Raw genomic sequence first — 22,245 nt, forward strand, 5'->3', positions numbered from 1 at the left:
TATATATATATATATATATATATATAAATATATATATATATATATAATATATATATATATATATATATAAATATATATATATATATATATATAATATATATATATATATATATATATATATATATATATATATATATATAATATATATATATATATATATATATATATATATATAATATATATTATATATATATATATAAATATATATATATATATATATAAATATATATATATATATATATATATATATATATATATATATATATATAAATATATATATATATATATATATATATATATAAATATATATATATATATATAAATATATATATATATATATAAATATATATATATATATATATATAAATATATATATATATATATATATATATATATATATATATATACATATATGCGACAGGCTTCTTTCAGTTTCCATCTACCAAATCCACTCACAAGGCTTTGGTTGGCCCGACGCTATAGTAGACGACACTTGCCCAAGGTGCCACGCAGTTGGACTGAACCCAGAACCATGTGGTTGGTAAGCAAGCTACTTACTACACAGCCACTCCTGCGCCTATATAAATATCTTGACCAAGAAAGACTGGTTTAGTGTACTTCTGTAAAAATATTGTTTTGTGTGTGATTTTTTTGCATGAGTTGGACAGGTTTGACAAGTATCATGTCATGCTTTTTCATCATGTGACACCTACAGCAACAGAAAAAAATAATAAAACAACCAACTTCTCTGTTGTTAAGTACATAATGTTATTTTTAGCATGTCTCACTTTGCTCCAGTCCACTCAGATGGCAAAAATGAGTAGTGCCTGTATTTCAAAGGGCTTGCCTTGTCTTATTCTGAGTCATGCTGAATCTCCCTGAGAATTGAATTAAGGGTATGCATATCTGGATTGTGCTCAGCCACTTGCACACTAATTTCACAAGCATGCTGTTCCGTTGATCAGATCAACTGGAATCCTCATCATCGTGACTGACAGAGTGCCAGTTAGAGCTAGCTGGATGTGCTTTTTGCTACCAACCATTCCACAGCATCAATACTTTTTATCATGCCACTGAAACTAGAGAAATTGTTTGATGTAGAACTCAACTATTCTCTTTGATATGTGTTCCTTTCTTTCTCCTTTTGGCAAGTTTTTTTACAACTTGATTCCTCTCCTATCACAACCATTTTATATAACATTGATTGAATGTATTTTATTATGCCACATGTACTTGAGGAATTGTCTTCTGTGAGATTGAAGAGCCCCACTTCCAAACCTCTTTGGCATAGTTTTTATCTTTAGACACCCATTCTGTTGCCAGCCTCATTGTTGACCGGGTTAATTTTATCAGACCACCACTAGCACTAGAGTGTTTTGCTAGGGGCTAGACTAAGCATCTCTTATTTTGCATTAATCTTTCAGTTGAAGGGCCATTTATTGCTCTGACAAAGGGAAGATGTTTAGCTACCAATGGGCTGATAGTAGTAGTCTGAAACTACTGTGTATAAAATGCTGCTTCCATAATGTAGGTAGACAGGATATGGTTTATAGATGCAATCTACAAATGAAATTTGTCTCACTGACATTACATAGTTTAGTTGTGAAGGGAGTATATATTGATAGAATTTAAAGAAATTAGTGGTAGGTGTAGAGGGGTGTATGGAAATATAAAATAAATGGTTCTGTTTCTATAATTTATAAACTAAAACTTTATGTTCATGACTCAAATTCATTTAAACAAAATTTACATATTTCATAATCTTGACTTTGAATATCTAAGAATTGTTAGAAATATTGATGAAGTAAATTAGAAATAATGATAAGAATGGTTAATTATTTCAACTAAGTCCTTTCGCCCCTCATTCCATGCTTTTTCTTCTCATATAATATCCAAGAGTGTTGGCATGTGGCCTAGGGGTGAGGGTGTTGCTCTTATGATTGCAAGACTGTTGGTTTGATTCCCTGACTGGGTTGCGCATTATAATCTTGAGAAAAACACTTCATCTTATGTTACTCTGCAATTACTTTGACATCTGATGCGTGACACAGTGTGAACAGGTACATGCATTGTTGATTTGATGGAGGGAGTGAGCTAATGTACAGCACAAACATTTGATCATTATAACAGGGTACTGTAAAGTTCCTGGCTTTAAGGGATGCATGGAAGGATAGAGCTGTACCCTTTACAGGGGAGATAGGACAATTATTTTGAAGATATGCAAAAAAAATCATGATGATATACAACATTTCTCTTTTTTGCAGATTTAATACATGATGACAGCTCTTACAGAGGATTTTGGTAAAAATTGAAGCACAGGCGGTCAGGAAGTTCCTCTTTTTTGCAAAGTAAAAGAGCAGCAGCAATCCATGGCAAGATAAAATAAGTCTTGACAGATGGCTGCCCATCTTACTCCACAGTGAAAATCTGGGTGTCAAAAGTTTGGGACTGGTCATTTCAATGTCACAGATATCCCTGATCAGGATGGCCATCTTCTGCGACCACAGAGGACAAAGCCAACACTGTGCATGTCATGATTCTTGGGGATTTCAGCTAAAATCACAGATGAGACTAGAAATTTCCAGGGAAAGTGTTGGCGACATCATCCACAACATTCTAGACATGAGAAAGCTTTCTGCAAAATGGGTGCCAAAATGCCTGAATGCAAATCAGAAGTGCATCAGAGTGACAACATCAAAGGTGATTTTGGACTGGTTTGCAGTTGGAGAGGCTGATTTTATGGCTCAGTCAGTTGCCATAGATGAAACTTGGCTTCATCATTATGATCCCCAGACCAAGCAGCAATTAATGGAGTGGCACCACAGTGGTTCACCACATCCCAGGAAAGATTCTGGCCTCAGTATTCTGGGACAAAGATGGAATACTCCTCACAAAATACCTGCCAAAGGGTTGTACTATCAATACTGAATACTTCATACCTCTGCTGGATGAACTGCATAAAGCTTTGAAGCAAAAATGCTGTGGAAAGCTGAGCTGTGGTGTCGTTTTTGCAGGACAATGCACCAGCACACACAGCACATGAAAATCTACAGGCAATATTTGACTTTGGCCTTGAATTAGTAGACCACCCATCTTGCTCTCCTGATCTGGCTCCCTCCAACTATTGTCTCTTTCTACAACTGAAGAAACATTTCAGTGGAATGAAATTTCACTCTGATTTGGAAGTGATCACTGCTATAGAACTCTGGTTGGAGGCCCAACCTTCCTAGTTCTTTTTACAGGGCATAGAAAAACTGAAGAACTGTTGCAATAAGTGTGAATCTGAGAAGGGAATCATAATTAACTGATCCTTCAAACTGATCCAAAGCATGGAATCTTTCAGCACTCCTTGTATAAACAAATCATCTGTGCTGCTTTTTCAGCAACAAATTACAGGACCCTCATCTCTCATTCACATTCAAAAACCATTGATGATGTAAAAATTAGTTTTCTCTAATGTCAATGGATATCAAAGAAATACTTTCAATGTTTCAGGTTGTAATGCGAATTTGGAAGTCTTCAAGCCTTTTTCTGATGGAAAGTTCCCAGAAAAGCCGAAGATTCTTCAACTAACAGACTTCCTGCAAAATGGGAAAAAAGGAATAAAAGCTGTGTGGAGTGCAAGTAAGAAAATTTCTCTTAAATTCTATATGCCATTATGATCTAATTGAATGGTGCATATCCATTAACAAATGGTTAATGCATAGACAAAGATTCCATTTCTTAAAGCAAACTAAGAAATTTAGTTTTTACATAGATTCTGTACTATTATATCAGATCTAGTTTTTAAGATGTGAATATTGTGATATTTTATCAGTTGATATTGTATAACGTTTAATTTTAATACTCTGTACCATATTCTGTGACCTGAAGAATAAGACAAAGAGCTATATAAAAAAAAGGAATGTCATAAATTCATGCTGCTTCTTCTTGTTATAAATATGTAAAAGACTAAAGGTAGAAAATAAAAAAATATATAGTGAGTTTGATGCTCCATGTAGCAGCAAAACATACACACAATATTAAAATCAGTTATGAACTTATGTCACTGTATGTGATTGTACAAGTTAGTTTTGGTAAAATCTTCAAGCCAGTAGATATTAAATATATTTTTGGAATCATTGCATGAGTGTATATATATATATATATATATATATATATATATAGATAGATAGATAGATAGATATAGATATAGAGAGCGGGGAGAGAGGCTGGCAGACAAAGGTGGGGCCACAGTGGTGGGAGCACTGACCTTTACATGGAGGAAGTGTTCTGACAGCTTCAGAACCCTGTATTTTATTGCCTCCTTCCCTCTGACTCTTCTCCTACCAACAGCACATCCTCCACCATCCATGACCTTGTCTCATCTTCTGCCCTCCACCACTACTGTCACTAGCCTCATCTATTTCCTTCCCAAAATTCATAAACTCAACAACTCTGACTGCTCCATCATTCTGCCTGTAACTACCCCACAAAGCACATTTCAAAATACCTTGACCTCATCCTTTGCCTTTTAGCTGCTACCATTCCATCTCACATACATGGCACCAACCATGCCTTCCACCTCTTCATTTCCTTTTCCTTCCCTCCTGGCTCTTCACATCTCCTCTTCACCATAGATATTAAATCCCTTTACATTGTCAGCCCCCGCAATGACGGCCTCTGAGTACTTCCTCAACTGTTGCACTGACCCCACACCAAGCACCTCTACATTTCTCCACTTTATGGAACTTGTTCTAATGCTTAACTGCTTCATGTTCATGGGTGAGATCTACCAGTAGATATCTGGCATTGCCATGGGAACAAAAATGGGCCCTAGCATTTGTCGGTTACATCAAGGCCCAATTTATTTGTCGGTTACATCAAGGCCCAAATTTTCTTACAGTTCTTTGGACCAACCCCAGAGCTATGCAATTGCTATATAGATGATTGCATTGGTGCTGCCTCCCTCCTGGTGAGCAACTCACCAACTTTATCTCTTTCATCTTTAACTTTCATCCTTCTCTTGACTTCACCTCTGTCATCTCCAACACTTCTGTCAATTTCCTTGATCCCTCTCTCTCTCTCTCTCTCTCTCTCTCTCTCTCTCTCTCTCTCTCTCTCTCTCTCTCTCTCTCTCTCTCTCATCCACTCTCTTGCTACCTCTACCTTCAAACTTGCTGGCTCCCACTTTTACCTGAAGTTTTCCTCCCACATGTCTCCCACACCAAAAGGGTCACCCCCTTTTCCTAATTCCTCTGTCTCTGACATCTGTGCAGCCATAACCAGGATTTTGAGACTCGGTCTCAATACCTGACCCTTTTGTTTATGCGTTGTGGATACCTCTCTACTCTTGGACTTCTTCTCCCGCACCTCATCTAATCTGGTATATTGCATTCAATGTACCCTTTGTAATTGTGTACATGTTGGTCATTTGGGCCATCGGCTAGCCAACCAATTCATTGAACACTTAGGGGATGTCTGCCTGCAGAAAAATACTGCCGTTGCCTGTCATTTTTGCTCCACTGGCCACTCCACCTCACACCTCACTGTTTTTTGGCATGGCCTTGCACTAAGAATCCACCAACACCATATTTCACTTTGAACAGTGCTACATCTTCACTCTCCAAGCCCAAACTCCATTTGGACTAAACACGACCCCCTTCACCCAGTGACATCTTCCACACACATTTTCTAAAAAATCTATTTTTAATTTTCAAAAATTTATTTTTATTTTTATTTTTTTATCCATTTCACACACCCATATACATAGCTGGCACCCCCCACATAATACATACATACATACAATACATGCACACATCCATGTTTACATATGCTGACATGTACAAAAAGGAACCCTTCACACACAAGCACATGCACACTTGTACACGCATGCATGCACAGACATACACACAACCACACATATGCACACACCTACACACATGCCCTCATGCTCATATACATACCTGCACATGCCCCGCGCACATACACACATACACACACACACAGCAACATCAATGTACTCATACACTTGTTACCTTGCCTCTCACATGCATGCACACTCACACATGTCCACACATGCCCTCAATGACACTCATACGCACACGTGCACACAGTCACATTATCACACCTTCATATGCACACATGCAAACACATGTCAACACTCATACACTCCTCACTTCCTCTCTTGCCTCTCACCACCAAATTAAACGCTAGCTCCTAATCTGTTCATTGATTTGACATCACACCACACCCCTATGCATACATCAAATACAAACACACATGCACACGGATACTACCATACACACACTGGCCATGATTGCACTCGCCTGTCCCAAAAACCACTTTCTTCCCACATCTGGTTACTTCAGAACATGTAACCACATGTGCTGTTTGTAGACTTTTTTTCCTTCTCTAGACTTTTTCCTTCTTCCTCTTTCTGACAGAGCTATGCTTGAGGTGTTCAGAACCCACTCTTTTTTCCAATTTTACTGAGTGTCAATTTAATAAATTCCTTATGTATGTCCTTTTGTTGTTTTGTTTATTGTTATTTTTAATGTTTGATCATTAATGTTTAACATGTAATGTTTGATTTGACTATATTTATATTTGTTTTCGTAGATTTTACCCGTTTAAAAGGATTTAGAATTGAATATGAGTTTCAAGATTCTAGTAAAAACATCTGTAGAATTTTGGACTTTTCTAAATCTCTGAAGAACAAATCCATTAGTAATGTGAGTACAATTTCTATCTTTAAAGAATCTTTCTTGAACCCCAAGAAGATGGTCATCTACATGGAATATGTTACTGATCCTGCATGTTCTATTGATTTGCTGGAGATGAAGTTATTTTTTAGCCCTGATCAAGATAACCTTTGATCAGAGATACATCAGTCTTGACCACCTTGTATTTCATTCATACAGAGTGTTTTTAGGGATACATTTACAAATACCTTCATTTTAGAAATAGGATGGGAAGTGATTTTGAAGGAGATTTAACTGTTATATCTAGTAGGTTAAACAACCATTTAGAAGTTCTCTCATTGAGTTGGTGAAGTTGAAGTATTCGGTGGCATTGAACTAAATTTTAAGGTTGATTATAAAGATGATGTTAGAGAAAAAAGAACCAACGTGGACTCTTGGAGTGAAAGTTCTATTTTGAGTGTTGCTGGAGGAAGGGAGTTCTGACGAAATAGTTTGGTAAATATTTTGTTGCTATTATGTTAAACTATGTTAAAATTTATGTTAAAAGTATATCCAAATTTGGCCAAATGTGGGTTTTTTTTTCCAATATTCAATTTTGCTTGCAGTAGCCGGTTCTTTTGGTTAAACTATTGTATCTCCAGCTGCTTTAGATGCCAAGATATGAAAATTGTCAAAGTATAGTACAATGGTTTGCAAACAGTTTTGTAAAAAAATTTCTGACTGAAAATATCATACATGCATGAAGTTATGATTTTATGCACCTAACAAAGTATTATTGTAAAGCTGAAACTGTTGCTAATGTAAAAAGAAATGAAGCAATGAAACTATTTTCTTGTTTACTGAAAAAGCAATGTTTTGGATCTATGACACTTTTGCATAATAGCAGTGATTTGTTCCTTTTGAAGGCAAAATTGGAAAATTAAAGAAAGATGTGAATGTTTTTTGGTTTGGACTGTAGAAAGTAGTAGTTGTTGAGCATTGAAGGTTATAAAGGAGCTAATGAAGAAGAAAATTTCCTCATCAAGTTTACACATGTGTAATATGTATGTAATGGCTCTGCTTCGTAGCTATGACTTAGTGAAGACTAACATCAACAACAGTAAACATGTCTAAAGAAGAATTATCACATTTCCTTGTATCTAAAATAGTAGGCATTCCTTGCTATATAAATGGTAGTCAGAGATATTGAAAAAAGGTGATTGTGAATTTAATGTTTAATTTGTGATGAGAAAAGTAATTGAGATAGAAATGAGGAGGATCAGTGAGGTTCTAGTGTACACAAATAAAATTCTGAATGTTGTTGATAATGATGAATGTCAATGAAGGTGAGAAGTGCAAGAAGCTCTGGTCTAAGATATTAAAATTCCTGCAAAATATGTGTAGTCACTTCAAATGATATCTATATTAATATAAAAGGACCAAAAAAGAATTGTTTACATAATTCTTGTGGAAGAAGCTTGCAGTAAAATATTCTTAATGACAATTAGATTAAAACAATGAAAAATGTATTGAAGCGGTAAGAGTAAAATAGCTGAGTGTTTTTTTTTTGTTTTTTTTTTAAGTTTAAAATTATTGTTGTAACATGCAATTGAACTGAACAATATTTTATTCCATTATTTTGATGAAATTTTAAAAAAATATATTTGCAGTATAACTTTGAGTTTGAAATATATCCTATGAGAAAGAATAGAATATATTTGGTTCATCTTTACTCATTGCCGGAATCTGGAAACAATTATCTTCCTGCTCGGAAAGTTGATACATTCAGTAAGGAACCTGAAATTATTATTTATTTATTTAAAATCTTGGAGGAAACTGGTGGTGGTATCATCATCATCATCTTCACCACCACCACCACCACCACCCTCATAACAACAATCATGATCTTGGAGTGGGATGTATGACCAGAGTCATCAGTTCTTATGAGGAATTTCTCTCTCTTAAACAGGCTAGGAACCATTTCACATCATGTCTCATTTGATTTTTGACATGGTTTCATTGCTCTCCTGAATGCCAACAACTTTACAGAATGTGCTGGTACCTTTTATCATAGTACCAACACTAGGCAGGTTGTCATATCTTTGGTAAGACTAAAGAATTACCTGTATGCTCTCTATATTTACTCCAGACATTGTGACCAAGAAAAGAGAGATAACAGAAACAGAACCAGGGTAAGGGAGTAAAAGAAAAGTAAGATGGAAGTAGAGAGTGATATAAGAGAGAGAGAGAGAGGAGGCATGAAACATTGTGTAATGGAAAGGAGATTGAATAGAAAAATATTATGAATGGCATGATAGAAAAAATAAGTGTGATAGGCAGGAGACAGTTTCTGTTCTTTCACTATATTAACCCGCATAAGTGGTCTTACAAGTGATAGGACGGAGAGTGAGTGATAGGTGAGAGGATAATGAGAAAGAATGCAATAAGAAGGAAATTTAAGAAAATAATGGAGAAGAGATCTAAACACAGATATTATACAACCATGCCATCTTATTGTTCAATTTGCTCTGCTTTTATGGATGGCTGCATTGATCTTCCTCAACATCATGTGTTGCTACTCATAGTTTTTTGTTATCTTTTCCATGAGATTCTACCCCTTTAGATCAGTGTTCACCTCTTTGTTCCATGTCATTCTTAGTCTAATCCTAATTTCCTTCACAAACACCAGATTACATGGGACTCCATTCACTTTGACTCCTTGGTACTTCTTTATGCAACTGACATCTTTCATATGCATCACATATCCATAGCAGCACAGTTTTCTCTCTTACACAGAACAATTTGTATCCAGCTTTACTCTCAGCTCATTTATGCTTTGTTTGTCATGCACACTAAACATTACACATACATTGGAGCATGCTTATTTTTTTTTTTTCTACCCTTTGCAAACCTTTTGCATTCAAGCCCAAAATAACTGGAAGCTGACTGGAAGTTTCTAAAAGACAATACACTGGTGGCTACAAACCTTATATGTGGCTATCTGCTAGAATCCTGTACTAGCCACAGATCTGAAATGCTGATTAATGAGGTAATAGAGGGAAATGTAATACATAATGACTGGTTTTTGGAGTATCATCATTATCATCAATATGGGTTAAGTAGATGTACTAGAGAGAGAAAACTACTGAAGAATTAAGCTGATAGACCAAGTTATGAAAGTTACTGAATGATTTCTAGCACATTTAAAAAGAGAATTAGCCGAGGTGAGATACAGTTCAGCTCTGTGTCAAGAAAAGGAACTACTGGTACCTCCATCTTCTTAGTGAAGCAACTCAGGAGAAATATTTAGGTTAGAGTTAGACAATTAACATAGCTTCTGCTGACCCAAAGAAGGTTTTAGACAGGATTCTGTGCTCTAGTTGGTACTAAGGAAGCTAGTGGCTGATAAATGTGTTGTGAGGGTTGTACAAACCATACACAGAAGGGTAATCAGCAAGGTGAGAGTCTGTGATGAATTCAACAGACTGGTGTGTATCTGTCAGGGCTCAATTATCAGCCCCTCCTTATAGATGTTCAGGCTGTATCTGAGGAGTTAAAGACTGGCTGTTCATGGCACTTCCTGTATGTTGTGATAGTTCTTATTAGTTGGAGATAGATTTTAAAAATTCCAGAAAGAGAAGCAAAATTCTGGTATTGAAAAGCCTGAAAGTGAACTTGGTAAAAGACTAAAGTTTTAGCAAGTAGGAAATACACTCTGATACCATCAAGAAAATGACTGTATTTGATATACAGAAAAAGAATATGCAGAAATTTCATATAGCACACCCAATGTAAACTATGGAGATAAAACAAGTGGACTTCATATGCACAAGAGAAGTCTGCAGTTAGAGCTTATGTAATATAATGTCTTTTAAATGCTCAGAAAACCTCTTAGTTAATAGTTAGTGTTACCTAGTTGACCTAATTTGTTGTGTAAATGGGTCTTCCAAAAGCATAGAAGCTGTTGGAAGAATGAGGAGGCAAACGTTGTCATTGATGATAATGTTGAAATGAAAGGTTAAAAATTATTTGTTTATTTCTGTATTTTAATATTGATGTATAACTGGAGTATATATGTAGCCAGTATTATTAGTTTCAAATTTTGCCGCAAAGTCTGCAAGTTTTGGGGAAGGATATGTCAATTATATTGACCTCAGTACTCAAAAAGTACTTTTTTTTAAAATCAGAATTCTGCCAGCTCACCACCTTATGTAGCCAGTAATATTGGTATTCACATGTTTTTACTAAAATTGATGTATATTCGATGGAAGAGCATTGAAGCTGATTTCTTAACTCCTATCTAATTGCACAGAATTATATTAATAGGAAGAATGACTTCTTTCTGCTGTTAATGATTCTAAACATTCATGGACATTTCTGCTGCAAGTTTCTGACATGTGAGAGAGCATGTTGACCTCTACTGTTAAATATGAAATTTGGTAATAAAGGTATTGAAGCTTGTTGGTGGGAATGACTCTTGTAATATTGTGGGAACAACAATCATTCAGATATTGACATGAAAATTATAACCTTAAATATTTTCTGCTTAAATTTAGTCAGCCTTGGCCTATTTTAACAACATTTACTATCTGTGTAATGTTTATGTTCACATAAATGGTTTCCCTTTACTTTTGCAGTGTGTCGTGAATGGACAACCCCAATAGATTATAGACTAAAAGAGGACAAGTTAATTGTGGATTTTGAACAAGGACCTTCAAAGTGTAATATAAAAATGTATAAAGTAGCACTTCATTATACAAATTCAACCATTTTAAATATGGTGGCTGTCAATTCTTCCAAGGTTTGTCAAATTTCACCCTTTCAGTGATTTTAATATTTCTCTAATTCTCAATAATAAATAAAGAAAACGTTTCTTCTTTTTCAAGTCTTTATTTCCCTATCTTGATTCTTATCCATTTAGTTTTAAATAAAACTTATTCCCTTGCATTGTTTTACTGATTTATCTTGGTAAATTATTTTTGACTATATTGATGTTAGTTATTTTGTAATAACTATAGTAAATGTAACTTTGCTTCAATAGTCTCCATTGTCTTGTACTCTACACAGTTTTGTTATTTTCAGTAAATTGCAGCCACAAAACTAAGCATAGTGGTACCTTGACTTACGAGTATCCCAACTAATGAGTTTTTAGAGATATGAGCTATCTCTCAGCTAATCTTTTGCTTTGAGATGCAAGCTAAAATTCAGGTTATGAGCCAACTTCATATACCCCACCACTAGTTGGCATAGCAAACGCCACAGTGAATGCTGTAACATCCACCCAGCATCCCGTGTCTTACTCACTAGCTAGACAGATATACACGTTAGCAAGTGCAAAGATCGTTAGTGGGTCGTTAATTACATGGGTGTTAAAATGCTCACTTAGTTGTTGCAGGCTACAGAAGCATCAGTGTTGCTTGCAATTGTGCTTGCAGTTATTTTGCAAAACTTTGTTTTTCCAACCATGGGTCTGAAAAAAGTGAGTGCAAAGGACAGTGGTGAGAAGCAGATGATGTGCATTGAATTAAAGAAAGAAATTATCAAAAAAACATGACCAAGGTGTGCATGTATTGACATGGCGAAACAGTACAAGCATAGCATTTCTATGATTTTCACCATACTGAAGCAGAAGGAGTCAATAAAGGCTATAATGCCAGTCAAGGGCATTAAAATAATTTCTAAAAAGCTAATGTCTATCCATGAAAATATGGAGAAGCTGCTGACCGTGTGGTTGACGAAGAAGCAGCTCGCAGGAGATACCATGATGGAGGGTATAATCTGTGAGAACGTACAAGCTATTTACATTAATTTGCTGCAGCAGACCCCAGGCACTTGTATGGACAAGGTATTGAGCAAGCCATTTAAAGGTAGTAGGGGCTGGTTGGAGAATTTTAAAAAGAGGACCAGCATCCACTCCCTGTTCAGGCATGGTGAGGCAGCGAGAGTGGATATGTAGGTAGCTAAGGATTACCTCAAAACTTTTGCCAGAATTATAGTAGTTGAAAGATACATCCCCCAGCAAGTCTTCAACTGTGACAAGACAGGACTTTTTTGGAAGAAGATGCCAAGGAGGACTTATATAACGGTAGAGGAGAAGCAGATGCAAGGCCACAAACCCACGAAAGATAGGCTAACCCTTGCACTGTGCACCGATGCAAGCAGCGACTGCAAGATTAAGCCACTGCTTGCTTATCGTTCGCAAAACCCCAGAACCATTAAGTCACATAAGATTCTGAAAGAAAAACTGCAGGTTATGTGGAAGGCAAATCTAAGGGTGTGGGTCACCAGGTAGTTCTCTGTGGAATGGGTGAATTTGGTCTTTGATCCTGGCATTAAGAAATATCTCCAGGAAAATAACCTACCCTTGCAAGCCCTTCTTGTCCTGGACAATGCACCTGCTCACCCACCTAACCTCGAAGATGACATCCTCGAAGGGTTCAAGTTTGTGAAAGTTCTCTACCGTCCACCCAACACCATCCCTATCCTGCAGCCCATGGACCAGCAGGAGATTTCTAATTTCAAGAAACTCTTCAAGCACTTCGAGGATGCCACTGCTTTAAGGTGACAGAGAGTACAAACCTCACCCTTCGAGAGTTCTGGAAGGACCACTATAACATCGTGATATGCCTCAGAACTAATGATATGGCCTGGCAGGGTGTTACAAAGAGGACCTTGACCTCTGTGTGAAAGAAGCTGTGAACTGAGGTTGTGTCTGAAACGGACTTTGTAAGGCTTGAACCCGAAGCGGCAGTGATAGAGGAGATTGTATCCCTTGGCAAGTCCATGGGCCTGGACATGGATGAAGGTGACATCAATGAGCTCATTGAGGAGCATTCCAAGGAACTGACAATGGAAGGGCTAAAGGAACTACAGATACAGCAACGTACGGAGGTTTTGCAGGAAATAGATGATGCGAAGGAGACGGAGGAGATTATCTCTACAAATATGAAAAAGGAAATGTTGAGAATGTGTGAGAAACTTTCAGACTTTATTCAAAAGAAATGCCCAGAAAAAGTTGCATTTGGGCGTACAACAACACTATTTAATGACACTTGCCTAACTCATTTCTGAAATACTCTGAAAGTGAGGATGAAACAGACCTTATTGGACAGGTTTTTATCGAAAACTCCTGCAGATGAAAGTGAGGAAAGCATGGTGAAAAAGGCAAAAATGAGCGAATAAGATTCAGGTATTCAGTTCAGCCTTTCTCCTCTACCTCTGTCAGCATCCTCCAAGTTGTCTGATCTCCAAAGTAAATGTTGTACATGATACTTAATAAAATCAGTTTATTGCAGTACATGCTATTGTATTGTTTTTTTATACAATAATCGTTATTTATAAGTACATTTTTTGTATTTAAAAACATGTTGCATAAAAAATTGTGTTTTTTGTGGGGCCGGGAAAGGATTAATAGCATTTCAGTTGAGAAATTTGATTTGACATACGAGTAATTTGAGTTATGAGCCCAGTCACGGAATGAATTAAACTTGTAGGTCAAGGTACCACTGTATTTAAATTGTCTTTCTATTTTTCTATCAGATCTAGGTCTGGCTATAAAACAAAACAAAGAAAATTAGTTTGTGGCTATTTTGTTTTAGATGATGTAATTATGTAAAGAATAATTCTTTTGGGTATATCAATACTATTGCTAAAACAAACTTTTTTTTTCCTACTATTAAATGAATAATAATTTTTGTCTTGACTAAAAATTAATTTTAACCATTGAATTCGGTAAAATATAAATCATTTTACCTAATTTAATGGCACCAGAATTATTGGTGTATCTATAAATTTTATTTTATAGTTACACCAGGTTTCAAAGATATCTCTGAGAATTATAGATTTACTTTGAAAAATATTCAGAGTCAAATTTACAAATTTGTTTTCTTTTTTTTTTTTTTTCAGACAACCTCAAGATTAACCCATGACTTTCTTGGAATATGTCCTGGAAGCTACTACATAACTGTAAGTTATTTTCCATATTGGTCTTCATTTACCACATTTTGTTAAATTATGACATTTAAAAAGAATTCTGTTAATTTGGATAATTGCATAAATTATTGTTGAATGTGTTCCCTGAGTTTCATTCTTGTAGAATTTTCCACTTCTTCCACATTTTCAGATTCTCAGGACTTACCACTAGCTATGTAATTTAAAAAAAAAATTTGTCTCTTCCATGACAAACACTTCTACACATACTCACACATCTACTGCTATCAGTCTCTACCAAACTAGGGACTTTCTTTCTTTTCCAGAATTTGTATTAGTTCACTTGACTTTTCATTACTGTTTTATAGTGTTGTTTCTAAATTTCTTCTTTCACAGGTTCCTAAAACCTTGCCCATTTTTTTCTTTCCTTCTCAGCCACTTACATTTTCTCTCTCCTCCTTTGCTCTTCTGATGAAGAACTCACATCTAAAATGTCAACTCTTTCTCTTCCTTCATTTCAATGTCAAACTAATACAATACTTATTAAAACTTGTCTCTCCTGTGTTGTCTTTTTTTTGGGGGGGGGTCATTACCTTTCCAATACATGTGTGTGTGTGTGCATTGATTTTTATCTTAGTACCTCTTGTCACTTGATATGTGATTACCAAATATGTAAACTTGAAAGGGTGTTATTCTGTATTCTTTAAATTAGATTTATTTCAGGTACTGTTCACATAATAAATTCTTTGAAATAGGTGTATGGCAATAAGTTTGCTTCCCATCCACATAGTTTTAGGTTCAGTTCTACTGTGTGGCACCTTGGCCAAATATCTTCTATAGTCCAGGGCTGACCAAAACCATGTGATTCAGTCTGGTAGATGAAAATTGTAAAAAGTCCTGTGTCTGTGTGTGTTACTGTCTCCATTGTTTGATACCATCCTGCAAACAGTGTCCTTCATTTTCAGTAGTTTGTGAAAACATGTCTGGCCATGGGAAAATCTTACCTTACTTGGAAACAGGTGAGGGTTGTTGACAGGAAGGGCATCTGGCCATAGAAAATCTGCTTTGAAAACTGTTGTCCACTCCATGCAATAAAGGATGTTAAAATGATTATGATAATCTATATTTTATTTAAACTTTTGTTGTCTTGACATTAACAAAAAACTTATTCTTTTGCAAAAGTGGGAATGAAAGACTAATTGTGATTGGTATTTGATTGGGATGATACAAACATAATAGTATTAAAAAGTATTGAGTCCTCTCTTGAAGGTTTATTGAAATATTTATTCAGTAGATGTTTTTACTCTTTTTTAAAATTTTCTTTTTAAAGGTTGAAATATTTGATGAAAATCCCTTTACCAACTGTATTTGTATAAACCTTAATGAAAAATGTGGTGAAGGCTGTGTTCGGACCCGAACCAATTCCATTGAAAGTAAGCAATACTAAAACAATGCCAAAGAAAAAACTTTATTATGTATTGTGCATTTTGCATAAAATGTTTGGAAATCAGCCACAAAGGTTAATGGGGGAGGGGGTCTGTGAGAGTTTCAGAGTAATGTATTAGGTCATCCCACAAATAATGCAGTTTTTTTTTTATACTTCTTTGACTTTTCCAGATTAAGATAGTACTTTTTCACTCTAAAGTATACCCTCTATTTTCTACAATGCTCTGCCATCTATCTGGTAGACTTGCAAGGCTCCTTTTCCAAAATTCACTTGTCCGTGACAAAAAGTACTCCTCCAGTGCTGTTCTGACCTTGTCTATAGAATTCATTTTTTCCGTTCAGATGATTTTGAAGACTGCGGAATAAATAATCAGATGGAGCAATGTCCGGTGAATATGGTGGGTCGGGCATCGTTTCCCATTCAAACTGCTCCAGCCTTGCTGTACGTGGCTGAGCATTATCCTGATGGAAGAATACCTTTCGTCTTGAAACCAAAGATGGTGGTTTTTCTTCTAGCACTGACTTAAGCCACTGAAGCTGCTCACAGTAGATCTTTATCTTTTGGTTTGGGTTTAAAAGTTCAAAGTGGCCTAAACCTTTCATATTCCACAATACATAACAGCACCTTATATGAGTGAAAACTTTCTTTAGCCTGGGGTACTGGTGTTTCTCCTTACCCACTGTCTTTGGCACTGGACAATTTTATAGAGAACCAGTCACTATTCAGTCCAAAAAAAGGTCCATTCAGGAGATGTGACAGCAAAGAAGAGCACACATTCACTCTCTGTGCGCAGTTAGACTCGGAAAGTTTGTGAGGAACCCATTGACTCAATTTGCTAACTTTTCCGATGGCATGCAGGTCTCAATGAATGGTTGAATGACCAAATCCAAGCTTCTCTGCTAGTTCCTCAACAGTTACAATAGGATTTTGTTCCACCAGGGTTTGTAGGATGTCCTCATCGAGCTCTACAGATCTTCCAGGATGAGGCTTGTCTTCTAGGCTGTAGTTTCCACCTTGGAATTTCTGGAACCACTGTTGACACTGGCTTACGCTTATTGTCTGATCCCCGTATACTGCATTAATATTCCTCACATTTTCCATTGCATGGTTGCCTTTATTGAACTCTTAAAGCAAAATATGCTGAATATGCCCCTTTGTCACTTCCATTATAACTTTGAAAAAATAACTGTTAAAATCGTACTGCACTCTTCAAAACTTGCACTAAGAATAAGTACAAGGTGAAATTACTACCTGCTTTTATAGCAAGTTGATGCAAATAGTTTATCGTGTCCCCCTCTGACTTTTAGTTCATGCAATTGAAAAAACCACATTATTTATGGGGTGACCCAATAGTTTGTATGATGGTGGCAGTCATGAGTAAGGTGCTTAATGGACTTTTGGGGAATAAGACAGTATATGTAATGAGAGGAATTAGGGGTGATAGGTAGCCAGCCATTACAGCCAGTAAAGTGGTATGTACCAACAAGGAATCTTCTTATTCTTTGAATATCTTCTACTTCTATAACTAAATATAAGACTGTTTGTTAGTCAGTGTATAATGTAAATAGTCTCAATGTAAAAAGTTCACCATTTCAGGACACTTTCTCTGATAGCGATTGCTTCTTTATAAAAGTGATGAGAGATTTTGTTCAGTGAGGGAAAAAGTCCTGGACTGGAAAGTGACGCATTTATTTCGCTGTGAAAGAACACCTGCACTTGTAGTCCATGGAGCATCTGTTTCAATGTGTTGTGGACCTTCATATAAGGTAGATGAGAAAAGTTGAAAGTAAGTGAATAACATCCAGCATGCTTTTTTGAATAGCATGTAATTTTTGCAATGGAAGTCTACGACTTAACAGAATAACCATGTACCTCCTCTACAGTAAGACACCTATTTCTGCTTCTGTCAGTCTAAGCTTTCATCATCTGTCACAAGATTACCTCCTTCAGTGCCTCCTCCCCTCTCAAAGGATATTTGTCTTGCAAGTTACTTGGTGGCCCTGCCAGTGCTAGTGCCATCTAAAATGCATCCAGTCCATACTGTAAAATAGTTAGCATTTGGAAGGACATCCAGCTGTAAAAAGATCATACCAAAACTGATTTACCTGTGCTTGTGCCACATAAAAAGCACTTAGTCCACTCTGCAGAGTGATTGATGTTAGTAAGGGCATCCAGCCGTAAAAAAATCATGCCAAAACAGACGCTGAAGCCTGGTGTTTTCTGCCTAGCCAGCTCCTGTCAAACCATCCAACTCATATCAGCATGGAAAGTGGACATTAAATGATGATAATGATAGAAAGTATTTGAGAAAGTAAGGTTTACTCATAAACCTCTACTTTTCTCTTAACAGCTTCCAGAGACCAGCAACACTTGAGTAATAGAGCTACTGGATTCTAATCCAGTATACATGTATTTGATAAAATAAGAGTCCACTGGAGATTAGGATGGGAGGATGGCATATGTGAAGATAATTTTACATATTAAGGAATATAGATGGCTTAAAATGTGTAAGTGGTTTGAACATTTTGTGTAGGAATTAGGAAATCTATTCAGAGTATCCATTGAAAATTAGTGATTCAGGGGGAAATATTTTCAAAGCTATCAGAGGTTCATATTTAAAAAAAAAAAAATTTTTTTTTTTGTTCTGGTTCAGGTAAAAAATGTTTCATTTTCAAGTGATACTGTGTAAGTTTTTATTTTATTTTGTCTTAAATTTTCTTTTATAGAGATTGGTCAATCATGCTTAGAAGTGACAACAACTACAAGTCCTTCGACAAAAGAACCTCCAAACCCCCCAAAATTAACCATTTTCCTTGCTGTTGTTGGAGCTACGGTTGGTCTGTTACTCCTAGGTCTCACTGTTTATTGTTTAAAGCGTAAGTATACAATTCTTCTTCAAACATATAATGAATCAGAATCACAGTATATTGGATAGATATTATCCCTTAGTGGGTTGGATTCACAACCCCTAACTTTCTTGGATTTATATATATATATATATATATATATATATATATATATATATATATATATTTGACAGGAAGGACAACAAAAGAAAGAAAGATACCTTGATATTATGCAAATAGAGGAATTTATCTGTAAAAATATGTGACACTTATTCTTACAGATATATATATATATATATTGATGGCTTAGCAGGCCAAAACTTTGAAGTCATTGTCAATGCTATTAAAGAATAATAAATATATACTCCATGTAAACTATTGAACAATTCTTTAGTTTAATGTAAAATTGCTTTATTATATTGTTATATTTTGGGATGGTCTCTTTTTTTAACTAAATAACCACATGTACTATATACTTGTTCTTCCCGTCAGCTTTATTATGTTTGTTGATGCTACTCCTAGTGGTGAACTAGCATACCTTTCAGGAAAACCTTAGATAAAATGAATCTATGGATTAAAGTTGTAGAAAGGCCAGGAACCCCCATAACATTCCTGAACTGTAGAACGTATCCATTCAAAAGGATTCCACGTACGTATAACAGCTGTATAGTATGTAAGATGAACCCACAGGTTAACTGTAAGATTAGGAATGTAGACTGTAGAATATGGTGTGCTGAGGGACAGTGCAGAAACCAGACAATAACATACATTGCAGAGACAGCATGTAGCATAGGGAAGGAAATAGGTGAGCACTGTTGGGAGCTTAAGGAGGACAAAAGCCTGTCAGTGCTCTATGAACATGCTCACTTAAAAGCTTGGTCAATAACATAGATGTTCATATATTATCAACCCATAGAAATAGACATGGCACTTAGGTTACAGAGGCCACACACATAGTTGTGTGTGTGTGGTTCTGATTATATAGCCTTAAGCAGATGAGTTGAATCTCACATAGAAGATACCTGTTTTTCAAGAAATATTACCTGTAGGTCTGGTTCTTATTTTGTCACAGCTAGAAAAAAACCTAAGGCCATAAAATCTTGAATATTATAACAAGAGACACAACAAATGACCAGCAATTCATGTGGACTCAAGATTTACAAACTGATAGTAAAATGCATTTCTTACTCAGCTCTTTCACCTTTATAGTAAGCTAAAATGTGGATATCTATATGGGACATTATCTATATATATGTGTGCTTTGGTGTATGTTTGCCATAATCATCATTATTTAATGTCTATCTTCCACACTAGCATGGGTGTTTGGCAGGAGTAGGCAAACTAGATGGCTACACCAAACTCCATTTGTCTGTTTTAGCCCAGGCTATTCTTATTCTAGCAGCTACACTCTTAGAGCATCTACCCCCACTACTGACTTGGTCACCTAGGTAATGGAAGCTATCAACTATTTCTAGTTTTTTCCCCTGGCATGTGATGGAATCTGTTTTCTGTACATCTTCAGTGTTTATTGCCCCTGTGCATCTGCCACATACAAAAACTATCTTCTCAGTTAACCTTCCTTTGTTATTTCTGCACCTCTTATGTGGCCATAGCTTACATCGGGTACATCTTATGGCGTTTCTACCTACAACTTTTCTACAGATTGAGCAGGGCCATGTACCTGAAGGGATTTGTGATTTGTCTGCCTTCCTACTTACTAAGACTTTGGTTTTTGCTAGATTGACTCTAAGATCCTTTGATTCTAGACCTTGCTTCCACACCTGAAACTTCTTTTCTAATTCTGATAGTGAATCAGTTATTAGAGCAAGGTCATCAGCGTAGGCTGCTCCTGGGAGCTCCTCTGTCTTGAATTCCTCTGTTATTACCTCGAGGACTGTGATGAATAAGAGGGAGCTGAGGACTGATCCTTGGTGAACCCCTACTTCTATCCAAGATTCTTCACTGTATTTGTTGTCAACCCTCACCTTACTGACAGCATCCCTGTACATGGCTTGTACATATGTCACCAACCACTCATTTATCCCTAGTTTCAGTATTGACCACCAGATAAGGGATCAGGGGACCCTGTCAAAGGCTTTCTCCATGTCATTGAAAGCCAAGTACAGCGGTTTATCTTTAGTAAGGAATTTCTCCTGCAGCTGTCTTACCAGAAATGTAGCATCAGTGGTGCTTCTCTCTAGCACAAACCCAAACTACATCTTGTCTAAATTAACGCTCTCCCTAATTAATTGGGTTATGACCCTCTCCGTAACTTTCATCATCTGATCCAACAATTTGATACCTCTGTAATTATTCATATCTAATGTTGTAGCAGTTGACTATGGTGCTGCTACTCCAGTCATTGGATATGACTCCTTCATGTATCACCTGATTGACTATATGGGTGACTAGACTATAGCCTACACCACCAGGTTTTTTAAGCATCTCAGCAGTGATTCCTGATGGGCCAGGGGCTTTCCTTGTCTTCATACCCTTAATTATCTACCAAGGTACTGTCAATTCAAATAGCCAGTCCCTCTGTTGGGTTGACATTTAGCAAACTTTTCATAATGGTATCTCCAAGTCTCTCTTTGCAGCGTCATTAAATGCAAGTGAGCCATCATCCATACAGACACATTTCTCTCCTATGGCATCCTGATACTCTCTCACACACTGTCTTGCAATTCAAAACACTTCAAGTCTCTGGTCCTCATGATGCAAACATTGGCAAATGTTTTTCTTATCTGTTTCTCTTCTGGTTAAGTAAACCTGTCTCCTAGATTCCCTTCTGGTGATCTGATACAATTCCCTGCTACCATCACTTTTCCAGTCCTTCCATGCCTGTTTCTTTTCCCTAATGGCCCTGTCAACTACATTGTTCCACCACCACATTACCTTAGGTCAAAAGGGGATTTTACACTAACCACAGATCTGGTCAGTAACTCTCAACAGGTTGTCCTGTAGGAACCTCCATTTGTCCTCCACATTATATGATGCTATATCCTCTTTTTTTTCATCAAAATCTTCAAGTAATACGTCTCTAAATCTCTGACCATTCCAAAGATCCTTAAGCTTTTAGACCCTTCTTTTCCATGCTGGTCGTCTTCTGGGCAGCCATTTAGCCCTGATCTTGAAGTTACTAACTACTAACCTATGTTGTGGGATGTATTTTTCACTTGGGAAAGTTTTAGTATTTATAAGTAGCCATCTTTTCTGTTTCCTGGCAAGATTGTAGTCAATCTAACTAGTGTGCCCACCAGACTGGTAGGTGAACAGGTGACTGGCAGTTTTCCTGAAGTTAGTATTACAGATCATAAGATCATTTGTATCACAGAATTCCAGTGGCCTGGTTTCCACCTCA

General features: G+C 36.3%; 1 protein-coding gene across 3 annotated transcripts in view; it reads left to right on the forward strand.

The window, feature by feature from the left end:
- Window positions 1-22,245, forward strand: part of LOC106875974 (uncharacterized) — a 43,151-nt gene that overhangs the window by 15,309 nt on the left and 5,597 nt on the right. For all 3 annotated transcript variants that reach the window (XM_052971799.2, XM_052971800.2, XM_052971798.2), the window contains exons 3-9: window positions 3,496-3,624; window positions 6,601-6,713; window positions 8,333-8,450; window positions 11,300-11,463; window positions 14,568-14,627; window positions 15,922-16,024; window positions 18,765-18,914. In XM_052971799.2, the coding sequence (XP_052827759.1) occupies window positions 3,496-3,624; window positions 6,601-6,713; window positions 8,333-8,450; window positions 11,300-11,463; window positions 14,568-14,627; window positions 15,922-16,024; window positions 18,765-18,914 (837 nt within the window). The remainder of the gene's footprint in view (window positions 1-3,495; window positions 3,625-6,600; window positions 6,714-8,332; window positions 8,451-11,299; window positions 11,464-14,567; window positions 14,628-15,921; window positions 16,025-18,764; window positions 18,915-22,245) is intronic.

The sequence above is a fragment of the Octopus bimaculoides genome, chromosome 11 (assembly GCF_046866305.1).
Source record: "Octopus bimaculoides isolate indiv1 chromosome 11, ASM4686630v1, whole genome shotgun sequence".
Taxonomy (NCBI): domain Eukaryota; kingdom Metazoa; phylum Mollusca; class Cephalopoda; order Octopoda; family Octopodidae; genus Octopus; species Octopus bimaculoides.